Source organism: Galleria mellonella, unplaced genomic scaffold, assembly GCF_026898425.1.
Source record: "Galleria mellonella isolate WM207_F2 unplaced genomic scaffold, CSIRO_AGI_GalMel_v1 utg172, whole genome shotgun sequence".
NCBI lineage: Eukaryota > Metazoa > Arthropoda > Insecta > Lepidoptera > Pyralidae > Galleria > Galleria mellonella.
In genome coordinates this window covers 2,235,249-2,255,837 of record NW_026442015.1, presented here as the reverse complement: position 1 = coordinate 2,255,837, position 20,589 = coordinate 2,235,249, and the positions used below count along the sequence as shown (strand labels likewise).

At 31.2% G+C, this 20,589-nt stretch overlaps 1 protein-coding gene and 1 non-coding gene across 3 annotated transcripts in view; one reads left to right on the top strand and one right to left on the bottom strand.

Moving 5' to 3' along the window:
- LOC113514458 (fatty acyl-CoA reductase wat-like) overlaps positions 1–20,052 on the top strand; it is a 46,144-nt gene extending 26,092 nt beyond the window's left edge. For both annotated transcript variants that reach the window (XM_052893057.1, XM_052893056.1), the window contains exons 4-15: positions 10,633–10,748; positions 11,414–11,536; positions 12,017–12,201; positions 12,536–12,619; positions 13,649–13,758; positions 14,383–14,468; positions 14,832–14,947; positions 15,107–15,229; positions 15,984–16,103; positions 16,837–17,027; positions 18,190–18,256; positions 19,310–20,052. In XM_052893057.1, coding sequence (XP_052749017.1) covers positions 10,633–10,748; positions 11,414–11,536; positions 12,017–12,201; positions 12,536–12,619; positions 13,649–13,758; positions 14,383–14,468; positions 14,832–14,947; positions 15,107–15,229; positions 15,984–16,103; positions 16,837–17,027; positions 18,190–18,256; positions 19,310–19,412 — 1,424 coding nt within the window. In that variant the 3' untranslated portion in view covers positions 19,413–20,052. The remainder of the gene's footprint in view (positions 1–10,632; positions 10,749–11,413; positions 11,537–12,016; positions 12,202–12,535; positions 12,620–13,648; positions 13,759–14,382; positions 14,469–14,831; positions 14,948–15,106; positions 15,230–15,983; positions 16,104–16,836; positions 17,028–18,189; positions 18,257–19,309) is intronic.
- Positions 7,221–7,293, bottom strand: Trnav-uac (transfer RNA valine (anticodon UAC)). The gene has a single exon. It is a non-coding gene; the product is annotated as a tRNA-Val (tRNA).
- Positions 20,053–20,589: the final 537 nt, after the last annotated feature.

Sequence of the window (20,589 nt, the reverse complement as noted above, 5' to 3'; positions counted from 1 at the left end):
CCAAAGTTTAGTAACTGGATATCTTTAACATATTGTTTTTCTGCTGCTAAGCAGTTATAGTTGCAAGACTACGTTTCGAAAACATTTATATCTTATTTTTATTTTATATATTTAACTAGATCTTACTTATCTATATTTCTTTATATTTATGTACATATATACATATATTATAATCATCATTTTATGTTATTTATGTATACATTATTTATTGTGTATAGGTATATATTATTAATTGTTATTTTCTTTACCTATCTCAATAATGAGTTATCACGTTCGTGATTTACTGTTTATTCCAAAGGTTGACTGGTACAGAATGCTACTAGCATTAAGTCCGCCTTTTGTACCTGTTTTTTTTTTTGTCAATAAAGGAATTAAAAAAATTAAGTACCTCGCGAAACGCCTGACCAGTTCTTCATAAATTGTAGCTAAGAACCATTTTGATCGTATCAGTTTTCAAACAAAAAAAGCGCGTCATAAACAATGAAAAAACATCAACGAATGGACTGATATTCGTTTAGAAGCAACAATGCCACAGACAGACACCAGACATAAAGTCACGTCATATTTATAAAACTCCTCTTTTTGCGTCGGCGATTAAAAATGAAAAATTTTATTGTTTGTTTGTTTGTAATGGATAAATTCCTAACCTATTCAATTATTTTTAAATAGTCTTTATCCTATAGAAAGCTACATAATCAGCGAGTAACATAAGCTGTATATTATTTTAGAAATTTTTATCTACTGGTACGAAGCCGGGCTGGAGAATAGCAGCTAATTATTAAATAAATAAATATTTATAGACGACAGTTACCATCATTTGACAAGTTCCATTGTCAAATGATGGTAATCGTCGTCTGATGACAGTGGTGGGCTATCTGTGCATAATGTATAAAACAAATCTTTTATAAAAGTGCAACAATAATATGGTGTCATTACGTTGCTAGTGGTAACATCAGAATTCCAATATCGATCAATATGAATAGGTACATTATATTCTCGATGGACCGCTCTCAAATATTAGAAACCATATAGGTAATTCCTTCTCGGGTCATACTCGTATTTGCGCCATAGAACATTAATTCTCATATTCATGTGTAGTCACGCTTACGATGCGATTATTTTTAGTTATTACAACATTAACAGTGACAGGAATAATATTTAGTTACAAAATTGACAGTAACTACTGTGTACTTTGTTGTAATGGGAAATAGTGTGATGTAACCAATGGTGAACGAATTACCCCTTATTTATATTAATAAATTGTAGAAGAATATTTTAATATAATATACCTACATGTTTAAATTATCTTTATATATTTAAATATCATTAAACTGTCCACTTTGGTTGTTTAATTCACCGCTACATTTCCCAATTGTCGTGGGTTCAATTCCTGCACATTACACCCATTTGTATTAATGAGTATGCCTGCTTGTATTTAGTCTAGGTATTTTCTAAGCATAATATGTCATATAAATTTGAATTTTTTTTTTATAATTTATCTAATACTCATAATCCTTCTTTTTAGTTACTTCTTAGTTTTACTTAGTTAGTACTTAGTCTACTTAGTTTGGGAAAATATATAGTGTTGTATAATATCATCATATCAGCTGTTATCTGTCCACTGCTGAACTATAATTTTTATATTCCGCAATAGGGTTACAAGATGGTAATCGAATGTAATAATTGTAGTACGATGAATTTTCATATATAGTTCTAGAAATAATGTATATAGTAAAATAACGTTTGCCGAGTCAGCTAGTATACTCGTATATACTTACTTACTAACATATGTATAATTGTTACTGTACTGTGACAATTGTACATATGTTAAATGGAATAATAATAATTAGATTAAAATCACATACTTAACAAAATAACATCTATATCTTAAAACCCTGTCCACAAACACTCTGTGGTCATCCGATGAAACTCCAGCAAGTTGGAGGTAAACACGCCTATTTGCGGTTACTGGCTCAAAACATCATTAAGTAGTTTTAATAATATGTATATGATATATGATATTATATTTACAGATTCTATAAAATAAAAAATCTATAGAGTATTTTTGACTGAACAATTCATTATATAATAAAATATTATTATTATAATTATACGACACGCAAAATAAAAGAGCACAAACAATAGTTATTATGGACACACTTGTGTAAATACAATAATTACTGAAAGCAAGTTTGTCAAGGCAACCAACCCTAGGACAATTGATTTCATTGTCATCCAAGTAGGTATGTAAATAAAAGAAAACAAAATAATAATAATAAATAAAGAAAATTGTAAATTTATACCCTTATTTTTATAAGAATCATAATTATTTTTCTAGTTTTAGTTCATTTTTATTTAATTAATACTTTAAAAATTGTTATTTGAAAACCAAATACTTACATAAGAAAATTGATTTAATATCGATTAAGTTATGTTGTATTTTTATTTTAAATAGATTAAGAAATGAACCTAAAGGATTATTTATTGCATGGTTTGATAATTTTTTTTTTGAGTGTATTGCTTGTGTTTTATGTGTTTTTGCGTTTTTTTTTTTGCGGTCACTGGCCATGCTATTGAGTGAAGACAAATTTAAACGACAGTGGTGGTATTTATGGTGACTGGTAATTAAGTAAGTACATTTTTGTTTGTGGTAAAACATTTTTAGTGATGTAAATATTGATTAGGGGTCAACGTATGTACCTACGCATGTTTTTAAAAATTTCAATATGTCCTTATTCTCTATGATTTAAATAGGTATCTATGAAATAATGTCTTGCTTGTGTTGTGTTGTGGTGTGCATGCATAATTATCCAATAAATGCGGGTTCGATTCCTGTATAATACAACGTTTGTACCAACATTAGTATGTATTATTAAAAATATATACGTACTTAAGTATATTTGCCAAATGTCTAGTACTTGTCTACTTATGTAGTAGTGCTCTATGCTTAGAATGGGACTAGATGGCACTGTGCAGTACAGCATAAAAAAAATTGTAAATAATAGAAAAAAATATATTCGTTCGCGGGTGTTGTCAGGCCTTGTATATAAAACCTAAGGAACCGGTTCGTGGATTTTTAAAATTTTATACTATTAAACAGTGAGATCTGTAATCAATACCGTTTATTTATTATTAAGCTCATTAAAATTACAGTGTACGGAAATATAACATTTTAATCCTCTGGAATGACGACGTATGAGGGATATAAAGAGCGATGTAGTGTATTCTGTGATCGTGTTGCTTTTTATGTTTATAGGCGACGGTTAAAGGTTTCACCAAGTGAGGTTGGGCCGTCAGCTCATTTGTCATTTCCAAATTGTATAAAATACAATTCATAATATAATGACAATAAAAATTTTAAATAAGATTTTTGAATCGAGTTATATGAAACGAGGGTCGGTTCGACAGCTATAACGTATAATTGTATTACTGCAACGAATTTCGAAATATGCAATAGGATATTTTTTTTATTGCTTGGATCGTTTACTATTAGTATTAATGTTTAATGAATTATAAATGTATTTTACAGATGGAAGAATCAGCTTAAAGGCCAGCAGAGTTGTTGAAAAAGTGGTGTTGTAAATTTGTAAACTCTGTTCTTTTGTTAATTTATTTAACTTGTGGTGTAACAAAATGTTCTTGAATAAAGATTTATGTGATTCGTACGTAGCTTTATTTTCAACCGACTTCAAAAAGAAAGAGGTTCTCAATTAAGCGGTCTTTATTATGTTTATTGCCTCAGAACGTCGTCAGTTATTAACCGATTTGGAATACTCTTTTTTTTATATATTTATAGATTTGATATGGTATACCATACCATATCAGCCGTTAACTGTCCACTAGTAAAAATAGGCTTCTCCGATTGGGAGTTTTGCCAGTAGTAGCCACGCTTGGCAAGCGAGTTGGCAACTGCAGATAGGCTTTGAGGTTGTTTTAAGAGGGACGCTGCTACCCATCCCTCTATCATTACGTTCCCTTAGTCGCATCTTACGACACCTACAGAAAAAAGCGGTGGCTTATTCTATGCCGGGACCATACGGCATGAGATTTATCTTCTAGATTTGTCTTATAGAAATTTTATCAAAATCGGTTCAGTAGTTTAGTTTCTAAATCAAAATAACAAGTTTTTTCTTAAATTCTTTCTTTCTATTATTGTGTGGAACACAATTTAATTATATTTTCTAACGACGACATATGTATTTTGATGCCGAATTCAACCGATCGTTGCCTTTTTTATTAATCTATCTATCTATATATATCTATATCTATAAAACAAAGTTGTGTTTATTCGAACACTTATAACTCTAGAACGGCTGAACCAATTTTCAGTTTTGGATTTGATGAATTTGTCAGCGTTCGGAATAGCAGAATAACTATTAAAAACATTAAAAAAATTGACGAAAAAATAAAAGAAAAGAAAAAAACATTTTCCTATACAATTTATTCATGGGTTTCACACCTGTCAAACATTTAATATTCATCCAGTCGGTACGGTAAGTTCTTAAATTCAAGAACGTATTTAAATAAAGATTTCGAATCGATAAGATATATCCACAATATTCGGATAATCACGTAATTTAGATTTTAAAAATGTACAGTAATGTCAGTAATGACAAAGGTTTGGCACTAAGAACAAGGAATTACATAGAAGGTATAATAAAATAAAAACTGTAAATCATATAGTTGCCCTTTTTTCTTCATATGCAAATATAATTAACAGAAAGAGGAAGAAAGATACACCATCAGTTGCTATTTTTCTCAATACATAGCAAGCTAGTGTAGTAGTAGAAAATGTGTATATAAAATTTTTGTTCATTTATATTACTAGATTATATCTTCGACACAGTTTATGTAGAAAGTATGCAAGCAGGTTGTATCTGAATTTGGTAGGGTTAAATGGCCGTATAACATTTTCTATACACTAGCCTGCTATGAATTGACAATTTTATCACTCCTTCTATGTAATTCCTTCTTCTTAGGTTTGTCATATTTATTCGTTGTCAAATGCGTTGTTAATTTATGTGTGCGTTCAGAAATCTATTTTGTGTAAATTAAGAAAAATAAAGCTACTTAAATAAAGAAGAATTAAAAAAAAATCCTATTTTACGACGAGACTTGCTGAAAAATTAGGCTTACTTCAGTTCGAGTGTCAGAAAAATATTATCATACTTGGGCGAAAATCTAAGAAATTAAAGCAAATACAGTTACAAACACTGACTTTTTTTTTTGACAATATAGGGATTAACGGGTATTTAAAATGTAGAGTATGTTGAGTTAATTAGTAGAAAGAGCACAGAAGTTCAGTAATAAGAGGCACAACTTTATTATTATGTTTTTATATATACAAATTAATAACTTAATAATAACATTGTAATTACGTACGGAAACCACCATAGTTTGCAGAGAAGAGTGAAATCGGGCGGCACAGATAAGAAAGGCCAGTGTTGCATACAGATTAAATATTGTATAGGATATAGATTACTTATTCTAACAGAGTAGATTTTAAAATATAATAGTCAGTAATAAAAAAAGGATTGACATATTTTTTTTTCTTTACTGGCAACATATTTTTTGGTTATAATGTATTTATACGTGCATAAATAATGGCATAGTGTAATTGCCATTATTGGTTCTGCTACTAGAGCCATTTCATTCCTTGCTAAGTAGCGAAACACCAAAAGCAAACATTGTCTAACGAACACTCAAAAATACAATTGCTGTTTTCAAATGACTTCGTTTAGAGCGGAAATTCCAGAATAACACGTATTTACGGTCTTAACTTAGAAAACTCATGTTTTTCTCGTGATCAATTCAATGTACGTGGCATGTTCACGTGTTGGCAAATCATCCACTTTATTTGTTCTTGCGCCTGGTAAAAAAATGTCGTATGAAGAGAATTAAATCGAGCGCATTCCATGCTGCACAATATGTACCTACATATTTTAATTCAATCATGTCTTGCTGACACGCAATTGATTTTTATTATTTCTTTCTGTTTTAATAAAGTACTAAACTTGATATTTATTTTGTATTCATTGTATTACTTTTATAAAACCATAAATTAAGTTCAGCTAATATATAACACGACATTCATTCTTGTTTTTCAATGGGTGTTAATGAAATCGTAACTACGCTATTGGTATACACTGGCGGTGCACCAGTGAGGGATGATAAGTTAGAATGAAGCAGATCAATTAGCTCATCATGACGAATTTAACAATAAATCAATCACGATGCTTTCCAGGGGGAACCACGAGGAGGTCGAATATTGCTAGCAATGGAGCTACTAATCCCCATTACTAACAATCCTTTCTCCCCCCATTTCATTCACTGTTAGGTGGTACGAAATTCGCCGAGTTAGCTAGTAAATAATAAATAATAGAATTTATCAGGAATTAAGCATTATGACTAGAAGGAATTGCATGGAGATCGACTTGACAAAAATATATATAAATATTACTATAAATGGGGATACTAGTACTCGTTGCTAACAATTTTTCCCCTAAGTGTCTTTGTTGGCACAATAGGTAATCCATCTGAAGTTAATACAATTCACAAACTTTATATTTGAGTCTATGTATGTAGGTATATGGTAGGCGCGGCTAGGTCGCACATGAGAATTTAGTACATATTGCACGTGCATTTAACAATTTAGTGGCATATTAATCAATTTCAGTTTAAATCTGATAATGTTTATAGTGAATCTAAAAGTCTAAACAAGTTAGTTACTAATGTTCGTAACTATTTTTAACCATGATATGTGTACTTACCGGTCACTTGTATAAACACGTGGGTAAAAATTATTTGAGTTTATTTAATTCTTATTAACATTACATGTGATAGTTATTTTGTTTGTTTGTTATCTCTTGGCGTTTTAACGGCTTAATCAATCACTATGAAATTTGGTATACGGATATTATGTGGGTTGGATCACGCGTATGAAGTGGCGGGTAAAAGCTAGTATTACAATAATTATTTACCACTCCATAGTAAAAAGAATAATTAAAAACTAGACACGGATCAGATAGCATTGTTAGTACTAATCTAAAATCAAACACCGACAAGTCATTAAGTATCAGTAACAGGGACAGTCACTTTTCATCACGTCAATAAAATATTACACATATATTATATAGATATTTTCTAGAAAATATTTTTAATTTTATCTTATTTGCATGTGATCAATGTTTAAAAAAATAGAAAAATATATAAAAAAGACATGATTCCGGCCAGGATCGAACTGGCGGCCTTCTGCGTGTAAAGCAGATGTGATAACCACTACACCACGGAACCGATGCGTTCCTTTGTCGAAATATTTATTCTCAACATATTTGTTAAATCTAAATATATCAATATTAAATTAATATGAAACGTTGATAAATATTATTATAATATTAACACTTTTATACAGTTGTTATAGTTTATATATTATATATATTTTCTAATCTAAACTTCATACCGAAGTTGAATAAAATCTCGCTTTTATACCACATAAGAAATAAAGTTGAAATTGGAATATTATCTAGGAATTGAAATCATTGTTATTGTCATAGACATCACAAAGTGTTATTTGTTCGCCCAATATTGCAAAACATGGCATTCTATATAAAATAGGTAATTTGCAATATCAAATTAATAACTCTACCTATGCAAATAAATAATTGATTTATCAAGTATCACAGACCAGAGAGTAGATCAAAGCATAGATAATAATAATAATACTAAATATAGAACATAATATTGTTAATGCAGCTACGTATTAGCTGTACCCGCGACTTTGTCCACGTGACCAAATTAACATATTATGTAATTATGTTCTCTATGCCACATGACAAATGGTTGAGATAATAAGGTATTAGAAAGTAACAATTTCCTATCGTGGTGAAAGGGATTTTTAGTAATAGAGTCTAACAGTCCCATTGCTAGCAAAAAACTATATCAAGTTGGCCTTCACGGGGTTCCCCCTGAAATATACCTATATTGCTAGCAATAGGACTGATAGTCCGCGTTACTAACAATCTCCTCTTCCCTTCCCATCACAATAGCCCGACTGACTTGCTTCCATCTTCACCTATCATGTTTCACCCCACGGTGATACCCAGCCAGCGTATACCGATAGCAGGCCGGGTAACCATTCTATTCTCAACCATTAAAAAAAAATATTTTATACTACTTAGAATGGCAAAGAAATTGACGGCCCACCTGATGGAAAGTGGTAACCGTCGCCTATAGACATAAGCAGTACCATGGACATAACAGAGTATACTGTTTCGCCCATGATACCCCCATGCGTTGTCATTCCTGAGGACTCGGGTTTTATTCCTCTGTACCCTGTAAATTCCACGTGAAGTAGAAATGTAATGTATGCGTGTTATTATAAATGTGAATGCTTAAAAAAAAACTTTAACTACAATCAATATCATCACCTTATCAGCCGTTACTGCTGAACATATGCGTCTTTTTTAAGGGGGGGTTTCACCAATAGTTGCCACGTTTGGCAAGCAGGTTGACAACCACAGTTAAGCTTTGGTGATGTTTTAAGAGAGATGCTGCTGACCCAGGTAGCAAGTATTCGTCATATTGACGTCGATTTGCAGTCACTAACCTTAAAATGTTTTAAATCTGACGCCTTATTAGAGTTGCAGACGTAGACTACCTGGGGTCCATTTCTCGACAAATTAATATATGTACTTAGATATAAATAATACTATAAATATTAAAAATAGGTATATATAAAATTGGGTACATTTGTGTTTTGCAAATTAAGAGTTTCTTTTTCTTATTTGACACAAATATAAAACAAGCGTGTCAATTATATTATTATGAATAGTTGCAGTAATGTTATTCGCCGAATATGCTTTAAATGTAACTTTATATTGTTTTTCGTAAATATAAAATTTACTTATGCCATAGGTAAGGAAGAAATAAAAGTATTTATTACAATCAATACGAGTATACCGTGACTTCATCCACGGTAATTAGTATATAAAGTATCCTTTTTTTTATACAATTTAGAATGGCAAACAAGCTGACGGCCCACCTGATGGAAAGTGGTAACCGTCGCCTATAGACATGAGCAGTACCATGAACATTATAGAGTATACTGTTTCGCCCATGTTACCCTCCATGCGTTGCCATTCCTGTCGACTCAGGTGTTATTCCTCTGTACCCAGTAAATTCACACCATATCCCACCCTTCAAACCGAAACACAGCCATGCAAACACAACTGCTTTACGGTTGAAACACGAATGGGACAGAGGTACCCAAGCAATCGACTTTTGTACAAAGTCTCCCTCTGGTAATAAGGAACACATGTAAAAATAAATCTAAATTAAAAATTTAACTCTAAAATAATAACCCTAATAGTGGTATACAGTTCCATTAACTTCAATTTGCTTATTTTTAATTTGTTGTTTACAAAATTATCTCTATATTAGAATCACATCCGTCTACAAATAAAATGTCAATAAAAAAGTTATTAAAAAACAATTCTGTGTTTGTTTACAACATTAATAATATATCCTAATTGAAATGGCTCTAATTACTATATATAATATTTGGGCACAACCTACGCCCTCTCCCTTCACTTCCCCAATAATATACCCATATGACTGCGCTCAAGATAATATAATATATGCCAGTAGCTGCCACACTGAAAATGGATTCACTACCGTAGATAGGCTTAGATGATATTTTAAAAGGGATGCTGCTACCCATCCCTCAACCATTGGGTTCCCCTTGTCACCTCTCGTTCCCACCTTGTCACGACACCCACGGCAAAGGAAGGGGTGGCCTATTCTATTCTGGGACCATACGACCGTACATATAATTACATATATATTACACCATTATTCCAAGTCATTCCATTTTACGTTGTACCTACTTCATAATAACTCATTTCAAAACTGTACTATTAAAGTAGTACTTCCTGTATTATTAACGGACATTGAACTTGTTAGTATATGCTAAATTTGGTGTTGTTCGCGACTTCGGCACCGCGGAACGTGCTGTCTACAACCACTCATTATTTCAATGACGAATCCGAAAATTGGCCCAAAATTTCGAGTTTTACTTTTAAGTTCAGAGAGAAGAGGAAAGGAATGGCGTGTTACATGTTACCTTTTCGTTCTCTGCTATCATTCCTCAATAGTGCTGCACCAGCACATACCGTTAATGCAGGCAGGGCTACCATTCTATTATAACCCATTAAAAAAACTATGATGTCCATTGAATCATCAGTTGATAGTAGTGATATAATATTATCTGTGGTCAATAGAGACTTTTTGTTTCTGCCTACCAAAATATATTTAAGATTTAATATATCGTAATCCATATTTCAAACTTTGCTTGGAACAATAATTTGATATATTTTACTAATATAATAAAATTGTAACAAGACGATGTCTGTAAGTATATACAAGTAATGTACATAGGAGATGTGTAAGAAAAAAATATATGAGGGATCTGAATAATCCCTCAACACTTCTACTTTGGAATTCAGTGGATTCCAGTGGAAAGCGCATGGAGGTTGACCTAGTAAAGTTTATTGCTAGCTACATATGCGATTATGCACTGTTAGCAGAAAACACACTACTAGCGCCATCTATTATTTAGTAACTGCATTTTTTCAGTATTACTAGAGAAGCTGTTAAGATCTTGCGGTGACGTCGATACAATCTATGTATTAATTCGAAGCAAGAAAGGAAAAGATCCCAGAGTACGACTGCATGAAATGCTGGATGACTTGGTAAGTAATGTTGAAATATATCTATCCACAGAGTATAATACTGGGGCCACTTTTTCATTTTCATCTATTAATAATAATGTATGATGACAACTGACTAAATAAAATATATGGAAATCCCTAAAAATAATAAAAATAGTTTTTATCACTTTTAAGTCTTTAAATAAATAAATTGTTTAAATTTATAGTTTATTATTAACATTGAAAAAAAATCACTTCACATATTTAATGCATATTTCTTTGTCTCATTTATTATTATATAATTACTAGCTGACCCCGTAAACGTTGTTTTACCACATATTGCGAAATATAAAAATCACGATTAAAAAACAGGAGTTGATCGTAAAACGGTAAAAATTTGAGGTTGTATGTAGTTTTCAATGCTAAATCATAATAAAATAAAAATGGAAAAATTTGTCAAAAAAATTAAAAAAAAAATTTGGGGAGGGTCACCCTTATCATTGAGGGGTCTAAAAAATAGATGTTGGCCGATTCTCAGACCTACCCAATATGCACACAAAATTTCATAAAAATCGATAAAGCCGTTTCGGAGGAGTTTGGTAACAAACACCGCGACACGAGAATTTTATATATAAGATTACAGATCTACAACATGATTTTTTAAACTCCGAGTAGTTATTCTGATAAATGTATTATTTCGATTTCAGCTATTCTTTCGAGCTCATGAAGAAAATCCTAAAGGCATTCATAAAGTTATACCCATAGACGGCGACATGGCGTTACCTGGACTTGGCATTAGTGAAGAAGATAGAAAAACTATCACTAGCAAGGTAAAACTAGAAGATATGCAAAACCTCTATGTCTCCTTATTAAAAATATCAAAAAAACTTACTGCCAACTTGATGGAAAAATGGTGCCTAACATGACATAAATAATATAATAGCACACTAATTATAGATACACTTGCAAAGGCTGTCTTATTACATAAAGCAATGCAACGAAAGAACACAAAACTCTAAAAATTATGGACTCTCAGGATAACGGAAACGCTAGAAATAAGGCGTTTTGTTTAAATGCTGTTTTTTTTTAACAACTACCTAACTGTTTACCGTTATCTAGCCAGCACAAGTGTTTTCAGCAATTAAAAATAATTTCTTAATCAAAGAAACAAATACAGTGTTATATATGGACCTGCCTATGTTATAGAAGGAGCTTGAATCAAAATTCAAACTATAGAACGGTCATACATTAAGACAATACAATTACTTAATATCTACCTATACATTTTTACAACTGTTACTTTTCCACAGATAACAATCATAATAAATGCAGCAGCTACAGTTAAATTTGATGAAAAGTTATCAATATCTACTGCTATTAACGTTAAGGGAACTAAAGAGGTTATCAAACTGGCCAAAGAGTGCAGAAACTTGAAAGCCATCACGCACGTATCTACGGCATTTTCTAACACGCATGTCGATTATATTGAAGAGAAGTGAGTATTACTTACTAATAAACGGTTAGTAAAAAAAAGTTTGCCTAATAACTTTTTTGTGTTGCTATGTTTATGTGCTAATAAACTGTAATTTAATGAAAAAGTAAAAAAGTGCTACTGATCTTGACATAGAATGTGAACTGAAATAAATTTTATATTAACACAAAGATTTCAAATTAGATATTTGGGGTCAGATATAAACCAGATCATCGACAATCATTTAAAAATTGGGTATATAAATTGGTAGGTTTATAATTTTTTAATAATATAACGCTCATTTCAAAATTCAATTAACAAATAAATATTAAGCATAATTTATACAAAATAATTACAGATTCTACGAACCGCCTATGTCTGTCGAAGCATTAAAAGCTGTATCAGAGTTGGATGATGACCTTATAGATGCCATTTTACCTACGTAAGTACACAAAATAGAGAAATTTCGATATCGCGCATACCAGTTCTTTTTGATGGGTGAAAATTGTATGGTAACCCCGCCTGCGCTAACGGGATACGCTGGCGGAGCACCAGTGAAGGGTGATAGATGTGAATGAAAACAGGCCAGTTAGCCCATCACGATGAATTCATCAGGAATTAACCATGATAGTTTCCAGGGAAAACCGCGAGGAGGTCGACCTGGTTGGGTATATTGGTAGCAATAGGGTTCTTAGTCTCCATTACTGACAATTCCTTTCCCCCCGCGCATACCAGTTAGATATCTATATGTATATTTATTTCAATCGGATGTTTCATTTCAATATTACATATTGAATAACAGATATTTAATATCTTCTTTATTGGAACAACATGTAGACATGATTATATTATGACTTATGTAGGGTAGGTGTAGCTTATGGTGGATGGATGGGCAGCAGCGTCCCTCTTAAAACATCTGTAAAAGTTTAACTGCGGTTGCCAAACCTACCAAGCGTGGCAACTATTGACGAAACTCTCCTTATGGGAAGACTTATGTTCAACAGTGAACAGTTAACGGCTGAAATAATAATAATAATAAATAAAGACATTGTAATTGCAATATACAGGCTATAGATACAATTAAACTCAATTACATTAAGCAGTTTGTACAATAATGGACTTTGAAAAGTTTATGAAACTGTTCCAAGAATGTAACATAAGCTTGAGACTAGTCATAAAAGTGGACGAAGTAAATCTTAAAGAAGCAGGGGCAGTCAGTATTTGACATTTCAATGCACAAATGCGAAAGTGATAGCTAATCTTTGCCTGAAGATATAAAAAGCATCATGGGCAAAATACACTACATCGCCTGGTATCGCTCATTCGTTGCTATTTGTTAAGACTTAGTCTCCATAACAGGCACTCGAGTTTTCTCACCTTTCAAATATTCAAATTTAATTTTTTTTTTTTATAAATATTTTACTTCTTTTTTGTAGAACAAAAGCTTAAATTACTTGTATCACATTTGCAGCGTTCTCGGTAATCGTCCGAATACATATTGCTTCACCAAAGCAATTGCGGAAGAAGCTGTCAGAAAAGATGGCGAAGGAATGCCCATCTGTATTGTTAGACCATCTATAGGTGAGCAAATAATTATAATTGACGTATTTTTTTTTTATTAATATTACTACTAAACAAGAATAACTATTGCATCTTAGAATGTGTTATTGTTTTTGTATTGGACATTGGGTTGGATATTTACCATAAATCACTTTATACAGTTTTCTACCATATAGTCTTGACATAAAATGGGCCACTCCTTCCTTTACCGTGTGTATAGTATAAGACGACTAAGGGAACTTAATAGTGGAGGGATGGGCAGCAACGTCCCTTGTAAAACATTTGCAAAGCTTAATTGCGGTTGCCAACTCGCCTACCAAGTGTGGCAATTATTGGCAAAACATCTCTTTATGGAGGAGGCCTATGTTTAGCAGTGGACAGTTAACGGCTGATATGATGATAGTACAGACTACCTTGAATATAACTAGTAACTTCGCCATAAATGTTTATAATATTTTGATAGTTACTAAATATAAAAGATGTACCGAAAAGAGTCCTATACTTTTCGAAAGTATAATTAACTCCTAGAAATAAAAAAATAGTTTGAAACTGAGATATCAGTTAATGGATCTCCATTCTTCTATCTCTATTTCACGCCATTGGTATTAATTTTATTTATCTTTTATTATCTATTATTCTTTACAGTTCTATCGACATATGAAGAACCTTTTCGCGGTTGGACTGATAGTATTTACGGACCCACTGGTCTCATTATTGGCACTGGTACTGGGGTAAGTTTTCATCATTGTTTTCGAAAGCATCTACTATCAGGCATGCAAATAATCTGATAGGAGATTTTTCCAATCTCTCAAATCAAACTGGATCCACTTTCATTCATGGAGAGATTGGAAAAATTCGGGTTCTTCTCATTGTTGTCACGAAACATTACTAGGATTATTATTAAAATTTTAAAATACTCAAATTAATATTTTTTCCAGCAACTCCAAAAAAATATTTAATTACTATCCTTTGTTTGTACCCCGTGAACTCAGATATAAACCGAAGCAGGGATCATAGAGAAATATAACTTCCAGTATAATATTTATGCCTCTCGGTGTCGGTATATTATAAATTGCTTTTATTACTGTTTATAGGTCCTTCGAACTATGTATATAGATATGAACAAAGTAGCTGATATGGTCCCTGTGGATCTGACAGTCAATGCAATACTCGCATCAGCCTGGTACACAGCCAAAAACTTTAAAGAAAAGTAAGTAAATTATTTTTTTATGAATACAAAATTATTGCATGAACTACTTATAATACTTAAGAAGATTAATTATAATACTCATGAATAAATAAATTAAATAATAAAAAATATTAATCGTATGTATCTGTTATTTATAAACTAATATATTAAATATTACAGCCAAACCTCAGATATTCCGATATACAACTTCGTTTCTGGCGCCCAAAATCCGTGCACATGGGGAACATTTGTTGAGTTGAATAGAAAATATGGACTTGATATACCTACCATCAAAGCTGTGTGGTAAGTTGTTGATATCTCCTATTGTAATTTGTTTTTAGCTTAGAATATAAATTTAGCTTTGTAAATTTTTACGAGATATTTAAGTTTCAAAAGATTTATATTTTTTTATACTTCTTAGAATTGTAAACAGATTATGACAAGATGTTAATAAACTATTACTTCACCTGTAGAATCATCAACATTACAGAATAGTTTGCGACGCCCATAATGTTTTACAATAAGGAAATTCTAGAAAAACATTTACAATTGCGTTTCTGCTTAAAGAAATTACTCTTTATATAGCACTAAAATTAAGAGTTAATCTGGCAATTTCAGACCACAGTAATGAGTAATGGCAACACGTGAGATGTGCCTTAATGGCCATAATTTAGTCTTAGGCACCTCTGCCTCATTCGTGTATCTGAGATGAGACAGTTGTTTTTGCATGGTTGTGTTTAGGTTTGAAGGGCGAATGACAACGAAACTACAGAGAGGGGCATAAAAATATACTCGTAGACCTCAGAAATGGCAACTCATGAAAGGTATCATGAGCGACACAGTGTACTCTGTTATGTGTGTGTACTGTTTATGTCTATAGGCGATAGTTACCACTTTTCAGTATGTAGACAGTTAACTTTCCATCAGAATAGCCGTCAGCTTGTTTACCATAAGTTGCATAAAATGTGTTATCATTCCTTTAGGCCTATGTAGGTTTAATCGCTGAGTTACAAAGGCGGCGGAGGTCATGGAATTATTCCATTTTTCTTTCTTTCAGGTACTATGGCCTTACTGCAACAAATAATTATTATATGTTCTTGTTTTACAACTTCTTTTTACATTATATACCAGCGCTATTGATCGATGCTTATAACGTGTTGAGAGGAAGGCAACGTGTGTAAGTTTTTATTTTTATTTAAACAAAATTGTCCTTTCTAAGAGAAACTTTGTACAGAATATATTGAATGCATAGATGAATAACTCTCATATATTTGCCTATATTGTGGGTTGAATGAACTGTTTAATATTTAATTATGAAAGTATTAGTATGGGATAACAAAATGACTAAAAACTTACAAAGGCATAACACCTTTTTGCTTGTCTTTAGAAAAGACAACATATCGTCACGTAGTTATGGGTTTTTATTTAATTCTTAAGGGCTTTTACCTACTTCAGGTATATTAGCTCTATCGTACCCTGAATTGATTTCTCTGATAAAATTTTATCTACTTTATCTACTCACGGAAAGAGAGGAATTAATAGGCATTAATAATATACAGAGACGTTCAAAATTTTCTGATTTGAGTTCAGGTAATATAGACTGAATAAAACCAATATTTAATTTATTTGCACATCATTTTTGGTATAACAAACTTGACAATAAGGAGACCAAGAAGATAAGACAGGTTGATGGAAAAATATGAAAATTTATACTTTACTCAAACCTTTGGATGTTTATTTATCATGTAATAGAAAAAATAGAACTGATTGTGACGCAATTTTTACAGTATATTAAATTAATTATACGTCAGCCTTATAGGCTATAGAAAGTTTGGAATCTTTCTTATTGAAAGACTTAAATTGTCATGAAATAAAAGAATATTTAATTAAACTCGCGTTTACATTTTCAGAATGTTAAAATTCTACTCGAAAATCATGAAAATGACAAAGATATTATTCTATTTCTCAACACAGCAATGGAAATTTAATGATGAAGGCGTAAAAAATATGTGGAATGCACTATCTGAGGAAGATAAAGTCGTATTTCCATTTTCTATAGGAGAAATGTCGTGGGATAGACTCTGTGAGAAATTTTTGCTTGGTGAGTAAATTTTTATCAAAATATAGTTTTGATAGGTATCATATTGTATCAGCCGTTAACAATCCACTGCTGAACATAGGCTTTCTCAAAAAGGGGGGTCTTTGCCAGTAGTTGTCTCAGGTGGTGTTTAATGAGTGACTCTGCTGACCATCCATTAAGTTTCCTTAGTCGCCTCTTACATCATCCACGAGAAAGGAAGGCGTAGCCCATTCTATGCCGGGACCATATGGCACATAGATTAGGCACTTAGATAGTCAGTTTCAGTAGAATTTAATGAAAATATATTCCTCAATTCGGTTGTATTTTTTTGTTTGTTGTCTCATAACTCCATAACTCAAAAATTCTTTTTCAACTGACTTCCAACAAAAGATAAAACAAACATAAAACTAAAAATAGAACTGAATTATGAATTCGTTTTTAATATTTCTAACTTTATAATTATTTAGTTTCAAAACTTACTTTAGAAAGTTCTTTTTATCTGCCAGGATATGCTTACAGATTAGTCCCAAGAAATTTTAACAAAATCGGTTAATTTAGTTTTTAAATCGAAATAACTAGTTTTAGCAAACCTGTTTTTTTTTTGTGGAACACAATCTTAAATTATTTATTTATCTGAAAGAATATATATTTACACTAATACCATTAAAATTTTAGCAAAATTGATATCGTCATTTAGTTTTTAAATCAAAACAACTGGTTTAGCCACAAGTAAATTTTTAATTTATAGAAAACCTTAAAAAGATTGTAAACTTAAAAAGGTGAACAGACGAAATCCGAAACAACGTAATTACTTAGGCCGAGCCTTACCTACGTATACCTACTTATACCATGGACACAGATAATATAGTATCATAGAGGAAGCGAAAACTATAGAGGAAGCGAAATTTGTTTCTATTCCGTGAAATGAAGATGAATTGTTTCATCGTTGTTATCACGATCATAGGCCTTCCCCGTAGACTAGGGTAAGGGATTTAGGATTCACTATTGCTATATCTGGCTAGTACGTCATTATATTCCGTAATGAAATTATTATACAAATTCCGAATACTCGTAGTATTAATAAACCAATTTTATTTTAACTTTCGTGAATTCCAATAAAACAATGCTATTATTTATTTGCACACCACTACATTACCTACATAATGTTTATCATAATTTTTAGGTCTGCGTGTCTACATTGTTAAAGACGATTTATCAACTTTGCCGGAGGCGAGGAAGAGGTGGAACAGGTAATCAAGTTTTACCCTCTCAATCTAATATTTAAAAAAAGTATGTTTTTTTCATAATACAAAAGAGGCAAACAAGCATACAGCCTGTTTGATAGTAAAACGTTAGCAGCCTATGGACACTAGCAACACCAAGGATGTCACGTGCATGTTGCCGACCCTGAAGAAACCTTAATACACCCTTTTAATCCCATACATACTGAGAACATTCCTACTTGCAAAGAAAAATGGTAGTTTCAATCTTTCCAACATTAATATTTTGCTTTTACAATTTAAGCTTAAATTCTGTGGTTTTTGTTTATTATATTTATATATTCTTTAAAGTTACTTAAGGGAAATTAGATATGTAAAAGTGTATGTAAAAAAAAGTGATTTTTTTTACATACACTTTTACACAGGATTTTTCTAACATGGAGGCCAAACACACTAAGAATCAATAAGAATTCTAAATATGGATGTCGTATAATGCATTTGTTTTTCTGTTGAATAAATTATTATTTATTATCTTACCTTATACTCATTAAATCATTACGATTATCATGTACTAACAGACTATATTTACAAACACGATACTGTTTCAAAGGTTAGCATAAGTAACTGTGTAGCTTTTCCCGCTTGTATTACGAGTACAATAAAAAAGTTTCTATCCTACAAATTAAAAATAGAATCAATAAGCGAATTTTCTTTATTACCTAACCTTTTTAAATTTTGTTCATTACTTAACCCTATTAATTTCAAAAATTATTGTGATACTTGGTTTAAAATAATGACCTCATCCATTCTCCTTCTTTTGAAAATCGCTTGTAAATATAATTCTGATAGATAACAATGCCTTAGTTTTCTTTTAATTAAAGTGTATTCTTGCTAATGTTATAAACATGGAAGTAAGTTTGTTACGTCTTAGTGTCTTAATCGAGCATTATTACATTTGGTATATACGTACTATTTGGGATGGAAAAGGACATTGACTACTTTTGTCCCTTCCAGTGAATACGATCACGCGAACGATGTCGCGGGGAAACTAGTAATTGTTAAAACTATTTTTTTTTCTTTCAGATTGTTCGTGTTTCATCAAATGCTCAAGTTCGGCACCTTTTTAATCCTCGTGACCTTCACCTATCTATTATTGAAGCCCATTATATCAGTGTTCTTCAGTTGAATTACAATTCACCAAACTTCTGTATATTCTTAGTTACAGTAATTATCGATAGATACGGGTTCTTGAGTCCTGTCAGAAGCTTTTAAATTATTTCGATTAAATATGCTAATATATATGTATATGTACATATATATTAGCGTATTTAATTGAAATATATAGTGATAATTTAAACATTTTCCATTTAAATATAGTAAAAAAATATGTACAAAACTTTTTATAATAATTTCTTTTATATACAATTAAATAAAAAAGTGATTAACAAAGCAGATAAGCAAGAATTACGCTGTTTACATATACGATTATTTTTTTATATTTCTAAATTACGCAATAAGTTTATTTGGGAAATGTAACTTATCCATGAAAAATAGTAAAGTAAAAAAAGTATTGTAATTTTCAACTTTTTTTTTCCACGGGCTCTTGGTATTGTTGTTGGGATATGGATCTATTATGGTTGTTAGATTAATATAAAAATATGTATAAATGATGATATTGTCAAAATGATTATGGAAAGGTCTTGGTGGCCCCAAATTTGTCATAAGACAAATAACTGCGTGTAAAATTATGTTTCTATATTATGATTATGTAGATACATTTTTTAGTTATTATAAGCAACGTTTATAAATAAAGTAATTAATTTACATTTAATAGTTTCATTTATATAACACATGGGAGATACAATGAACGTCATACACTATAGGTCTGTTCATGATATTTTTCATAAAAGTATAGAAGGTACAAGGTAAAGCGTCTTTTATTTGTACTTGAAATGTGCAAAAAAAGTACCCAGGATGCTATTGTTTATCAAAGAAATGGAAAAAAAATGATAAATGCTACTATTGCATAGCTGTTTAAATTTGTGTCTTTGCTCCTCTGATTAATTAAAAAAATATTTATATTTTGTCTGAATTTCTGATTGTTAAAAGTAAAACAAGCTTGTTGATAATAAAATAAGCAGATAAATTATAATATTACACAGCTGTTTTAGTTTATACCAAAGATTTTGCCTTGTTCTTAGGTTTATGCTATTGGTCTAGTGATATTTTTTTTTATTTTTTCTATTATACTAGTATTTAGTGGATACTCTCCTTAATCCTTAATCTATGGTGCTCTACGACATATCTGTGAGTAATATCATTTTGTCTATGACTATCTATGTAGGTAGTTTAAACCTAAGAAC